This window comes from Gadus macrocephalus, chromosome 8 (genome assembly GCF_031168955.1).
Source record: "Gadus macrocephalus chromosome 8, ASM3116895v1".
Lineage (NCBI taxonomy): Eukaryota > Metazoa > Chordata > Actinopteri > Gadiformes > Gadidae > Gadus > Gadus macrocephalus.
The window spans coordinates 7,074,812-7,081,647 of NC_082389.1; the positions used below are offsets into that span (position 1 = coordinate 7,074,812).

At 39.4% G+C, this 6,836-nt stretch overlaps 2 protein-coding genes across 3 annotated transcripts in view; one reads left to right on the forward strand and one right to left on the reverse strand.

Annotated features, from left to right (window-relative positions):
• The window catches only part of LOC132462748 (pituitary adenylate cyclase-activating polypeptide type I receptor-like), a 13,237-nt gene extending 8,973 nt beyond the window's left edge, over window positions 1-4,264 (forward strand). For both annotated transcript variants that reach the window (XM_060058471.1, XM_060058472.1), the window contains one exon: window positions 1-4,264. This exon is cut by the window's left edge and continues 366 nt beyond it. The gene's annotated coding sequence lies outside the window, so the exon portion shown is untranslated.
• A 1,937-nt stretch (window positions 4,265-6,201) lies between these two features.
• The window catches only part of LOC132462783 (growth hormone-releasing hormone receptor-like), a 12,852-nt gene continuing 12,217 nt past the window's right edge, over window positions 6,202-6,836 (reverse strand). The window contains exon 5 of the mRNA XM_060058525.1: window positions 6,202-6,303. Within this exon, the coding sequence (XP_059914508.1) occupies window positions 6,202-6,303 (102 nt within the window). The remainder of the gene's footprint in view (window positions 6,304-6,836) is intronic.

Genomic DNA, 6,836 nt, shown 5'->3' on the forward strand with positions numbered 1-6,836 from the left:
AAATGCTTTGTTTGAAAGTTATTTGGTAGGAGCTGGATTGAAATGGGTACAATTTATTGTATGTATTGGAATTGTGCTCATGGCACAATGCACTCTTAATTAACCACACCCTTTGAATAGTGATATAGTATAGATGCTTTTAAAAGTATGCAGACAATTCCGTCTGTTCAATTTTATTTTTTTAAACGTTTAATACTCTCTCTATTTCTCTCTCCCCCCTTTCTCTTACTCTTTCTCTGTCCAGATCATTTACAATTAGTGTTGTTTGTTATTATTGCTAAACTGTATGCCAAACCATTGATCAGCATTGAAAAAAAAAAGGATGAGATAACTGGAGAGCTTAACGCGTGGCTTTTGTAATGTACACAAAGTGTTTCAAAGTGCATTACAGGTTGCCCAAAAACGGGTCGGTCGACGACTTAACATTGAAACAGTAACCAAACCACCGCCTTGCTTGTACAAATGCTAACTGTTTCAGTGTTATATCTTTTCAAATCATCAACAAAAAGGACGTTTTTTACACTCAGCCATAAGTACAGAGTATGTCAAAAGATATTTATTTAAAGAAAATACTAATAATCAAATCATAGATTGATACCTTGTACCTTGTAAATAGATTGTTTTTTAATGACCTTTTCAACAAAAGGAACTGGAGCTCCAATCTGTAGATTTCATCCCGTGTCCCGCGACCCCTACGATAGTATCCTAGAGACAAAAACCTGCGCATGCCAAACGAATTGGTTTGGCGGAAAAAAAAACAGACAAACACTCTCCCCGTGTTAACGATCGGGCGAATCATCTAGCTCATCTGCCATCATCTTCACATCTCATCTCATCGCTTTCTCCTCATCGCAAAGAACACTTTTAGTATCCTCTGGGAAGGACATCACTCAGAATTTTGGTGATTAGTAGTAGACAAAATTAGGTAAGCACTAATACGTATTTATATGGATTACAGCGTCAGGCACGACCGCGACAGCAACAGCTATAGTGTTCATGAGAACAACAGTGTTGTCTTGTTTCCCAGCTTGTACTGCAAAAGACATTCCCAAGTGCCTAGTCAGTCAGAATTAACGACAACATTAATTTTACGGTAATTCAATAATGCACTCATTTTATGTCCGTGCTAATGTGAGTTTAATTTAGATAGGTTGGTTGGTTTAGTTTAATTGATTTGGTTTTTGTTCATTTATGATCTAATTTAAGATACATCTTCAATTTCAAATTTTGTTTATTTATTGTATTATTTTGGTGTATATTATGTCGCAGATTTTTTTCCTTTCTCTGGCTGATATTGGACCTTTTTCTTCTTTAAAATATTGCTAAGCAGAAATTGTGATATTCCTAGCAAGGGTAAATGTTATGTTTTGTGATGTGATGATGTGCAACTGTACACATGTGTTGGCCATTTGTTACAGCAACATTTACACTTTTATGCGACCATCGCTCAGTAAATAAAACTAAAACAAATCCATTTTGACCTGGCACTGGGACAAATAAATTATATAAACAAGTAAATAAGGGAAATAATGCTTTAATACGACAGCTTTTGACAATCCTGGAACATCTTAAGAACAATAACCATTCATAACCATAATTCATGACATGCTTATAAAACACTAAAGAAAACAACACATGTTTTGTGCTTACATGATCAGGTTTCTTGAGGTGGAAAATAAGAATGTATTATATGCTGATGAGATAACATTGTTCATAATCAGACAACGTTTTATAGACAGGATGTCAGTATTATTTGACAGGACTGAATACCTGCTGTATTATTGTACATAAATGACGGTCAACAAAGTTCCATGACACATGAATATGAATGAATGAAACTGGTTGCTCTTGACCACTCATGAAGTGCAATCTTTTTGAGGCGACACTTAGGCCAAATGTTTGTTAAAACCAATATATTGTAGATCAATGCAAAAGGCATGTGTATTCCTACAGTATTATATTGTCCTAAGCTCCAATGGGTATGATTATCCCTAATTGAAGCTAGATATATCTATTTAATTTAAAAAGAAAGTGAAAGTGCTGGCAAGCTAGCATCGTTTATATACACGCAGAAACGGTGTATGATGCCATCTTCAACAAAGGTGTGTACTTGTCCTGAAGGCAGCAAGCTCGACGCCACAAAGTTGTGGTGACCAAAGTTGTTGAGGTTGAAATCCGATCTTGGGTGATTTCATTCTTTATTAATTTATAGATTTATTGTGACTCAAGATGTGATGATAACTGCTGATTCAGAATTGGTTGGGTTGTGTACATATATAAATATATTAGATATTAGACACTGTGGAGATTGTGCAACAATAGCGATATTCATACATATATATACAGTATATAAACAGTATATACTGTATATGTGTGTATATATGTGTATTGAGTACATTACGTAGTCTGTGTGCGTGCCGGTAGGGTACTGCGGGGGGTATTCATTTGAAGATCACTCTCCCCTTTTTGGTGTGTTTCTATGACCAGGAAATCTGAATTGTTTGGTGGCGCCTTACGCCGATACCTCATCTGGCTGGGGCCCCCAATGCAGGCCCCTCCAGCTCTGATGTGAAACGACCATGTCTCAAAGCTGTTACTGTGATAAAACACACAAAGAGCTCCTCTCTTCATCGTCATCGTGCCATGTGACACGTCCACCACAGCGTGGCAGCTCAGTGTTAACGTTTAGATAAAATAAATGCTATTTATTAATTTTTTCTTAGGTTTTGTAATGTGATTTTGGTGCGATAAGAAGCTAAATGTAAGCCAGTCTTTTGCTTTTATTTATTTTTGCTACTTGTGTCTTTCAGCTGGAGTTTTCTTTTGGTTTTGGGTGTGGTGTGCTTCTCAAGCACATGAGAGAATTTAGTTACTTACTTTATTTATTCAGGTAAACAAATTGTGATTTCAAAACTCTTTCGCAGGTGGGTCCTGGCCAAAGGGGCAGCCCATCACGGGGTGGAATACAAAAGACAAAAAAAAAAAAAAAAAAGAACATACAACATTTGGCGATATTAAGAAGTGCAAAAGAAAAGGTTAATTGGGCTGCCTTTGAAATTAGCAAGCGGACCCCAATCAGATTTTAAGTATTTTTTACAGCGGAGCGAAGGCGATGCCGCAGTGTTTTAGTGGTGTGAGGAGGTGGATGTATGATGAGCATGAGCTCCATATACTCTACGTGTGCTGTTTTGGTTTTCGGGACCTCTGCCGGTATTTTTCATCTTCTGAAAAAAAGAACTGCATATTTAGTTTTAGTCTTAGAAATATGTTCTTTATAATTTTACTCTACAATGGTTCACCTAGTATTTGAGTTGGTTTTTATTTCCAGGGGTCTATATTCGAAAAGCAAGTCGGAGTTGCAAACAAACCCACACACGCACACACACACACACACACACACACAGACAGATATTTGGTGCATGTGTACAAGTACAACTCTTTAAATAATCAACGGTCTTGCCATTGATTTGGCAGTTGTGCCCGTGGAGCCTGTAACGTGTAGTGATACAAGAATACGTGTATATATCTATCTGAGTGTAATACATGAGTGTGTGTGTACTGCACACTCTCTCGGTTGCCATTGAACTCTATGAATGTACTGTGCCATCATCGCTTTGATAAACGTTGCCTGCTATTTCACAATTGCCATTGTGTACAAATGATGTCTCTCTCTTTTGATCACATGTAAATGCAAATATTTCAATATTTTTGCTAATGGCTCGACCTCTCGGTGATGACGACCTGTGATACCTGTAAACCGTGTTCTCTTTTGAATGGTTTTGTTTGTTACACCGCCGTATTTTAAGCGTGTACAAATTTGAATCTCAGTGGAATAATGTGTCTATTCATGAGCTTGATGGACAGAGCAAGGATATGATGATGTGTGTGTCTCTGTGTGTTTGAGTGTGTGTTTCTATGTTTTTGCTTTGTAAAGGCAGTGTGTGTGTGTGTGTGTGTGTGTGTGTGTGTGTGCGTGTGTGTGTGTGTGTGTGTGTGTGTGTGTGTGTGTGTGTGTGTGTGTGTGTGAGAGATACGCTTTGGTGAGTGTGTGTGCGTATGCGTGTGTGTGTGTGTGTGTGTGTGAGACACGCTTTGGTTGAGAATGGGATATTTAAGTGTAAAAAAAAAAAGAACTGCTATAATCAACTTTTATTTTTGCTCTGCCTGTAATATGAGTGTGTATTACACGGTTCTGTTGTCTCAAATAATGTTAAAAAATAATGTGTTCATTTGATTGCAAAATAAATCCATCCATCGTGACTAACATTTTGTTTTTCATTTATTTTCATACAGTGGAACAGTTAGTTACATTTAATGCGGTTGCTCCAAACATTGTTTGATGTGTTTAAAATCGTAAAAGATTTTCAGGTTCATTTTGCCAACATTGCACCCCTTTCATATAAAATATGTTTTAATTACGACGTACATGAAAAAAAAATAAGTCTGATAATGCAACATTGATTCTGTTTATGAATGTTTTCCTAACAAATTATTTCATATTAATGATAACCCAATGCTGATAGCAGTACATTAAAGGAGTTCATATGTGAATTGCCCACATGTAAACACAATGAGTATAGTTCATCAGATATCTGGAGCACAGTGCAGAATTATTTTGTCCTATCAACCCTTTGATACGTCATATGCTTCTTCATCACAGGCAAAAAAAAAAAAAAGACTGAATCAGTAGGGAAATGAATGATGCTTTCTCAGAAGTAATTTTGAGACAATTAATGCTTAAGAATTTTCTACATCAAGAGGCTTTAATTTGTGACAGAGGAAGGGGTCCGACAGAAAAGGCACAATTGATTAATTTGACTTCCATATTCCATACCATTAATATATAATGAATACATTTTACTACTACTATCGAATTAACTTTTTTTTTGTGTTTATAGATATGTTTATAAATTATAATATATATATATTGTATATTTACGTTAATAATATACAATATATTTTAATTTGATTGACTAAATAGTAATGCTGAAACTCAAGACAGCCACACGACTGTAATCCATTATTTAACCACAAGGGGGCGCTTGACCAACGCTTCCCGATTCATGTACTGCATGTGGATCAGTAAATATGCTTAAACCTGCGGCTGAGGCAGAAAAGGTTATCTGACTGGAAAAGGAGCCTGACAACAAAAGCCAAAACGTACTAAAACTGTAGACACACACAGCACATGAGGACATCAAAACGAGATAACATTGCAAAGGGTTATCTCCACAACTGCAGTGTTTAAACATACACACTGTCCCATGCATGCACGCCATACATGACGCTGAGCACACACACACACACACACACACACACACACACACACACACACACACACACACACACACACACACACACACACACACACACACACACACACACACACACACACACACACACACACACACCTTGTTAAACGGCTTTGAACGCCCTGAATAAATATCGCTGAATGATATCCACGGGAACATCGTGAATGTCATGCTAGCTCAGTACAACCAACACAAAGGTCTCCAGAGCTGTCTGCATGTATTTCCCTTTCCGCACGGCCTCGCCTCTACCTTCATATCTGTGGCTGTGAGCGGCACGGAATAACAGTCTCTGGTGCTGGCTGTGTTGGTACAGTAGGCTACAGTATAGTACAGCATGGTATCGTACCGTATGGTATGGTATGGTGTGATATAGTAGGGTACAGTAAATGATGGTATGGTATGGTATGGTACATGGTATCATAGGGTACGGTATGGAATGCTACAGTACAGTACAATATGTTGGGTAGGTAAAGTATGATATGGTATGACGTTGTGTCATATGCTACAGTGTGTTACGGAACAGTATGGTATGGTATGTTACAGTAACGTACGGTACAATGTAGCATGGTACGGTACGGTATGGTAGAGTAAAGTATACTACAGTACAGTATGTGTTGGTCTGGTTTGCTACAGTGCGGTACGGTACAGAACGGTATGGAACAGTACGGTACGGTATGTTACAGTAAGGTGCGATACGGTACAATGTACTATGGTAGGGTACGGTAAGGTATGGTAAAGTATACTACAGTACAGTACTGCTACAGTAAAGTACGGTATGTTGGGGAGGTATAGTATGATATGGTATGATGTATGCTACGCTACAGGGCGGTACGGTAGGCTACGGTACTGTATGGTACAGTATGGTACTGTATGGTATGCTATGGTACAGTCACACAGCAGAGCTGCGTCTGAGGGAGGCCCTTGGGGGCCCGCGCTGGTCCAGGACGGTGAACTGGGTGAGGGTAACGGGGCGCTTGGTGGAGAAATGACCCTGAGAGTGACGCCGCCACAGCCACCGCCGCAGCTCGGTCTGGACCTGTTGGGACCAGACACACACACACACACACACACACACACACACACACACACACACACACACGCACACACACACACGCACACAGCACACACACACACACACACACACACACACACACACACACGCACACAGACAGACAGACACACACACACACACACACACACACACACACACACACACACGCACACACACACACACACACACACACACACACACACACACGCACACGCACACACACACACACACACACGCACACACACACACACACACACACACACACACACACGCACACAACACACACACACACACACCACACACACACACACACGCGCACAGACACACATACGCACGCACGCACACACACTCACACAAACAGAAACCTACGTACAATTACCCTGCAGCATGCTTCGAGACACACAGCCACACACACACACACACACACACAAGCCGGTAGAATAAAAGCCTTAAAGCATACACACAAATATGGA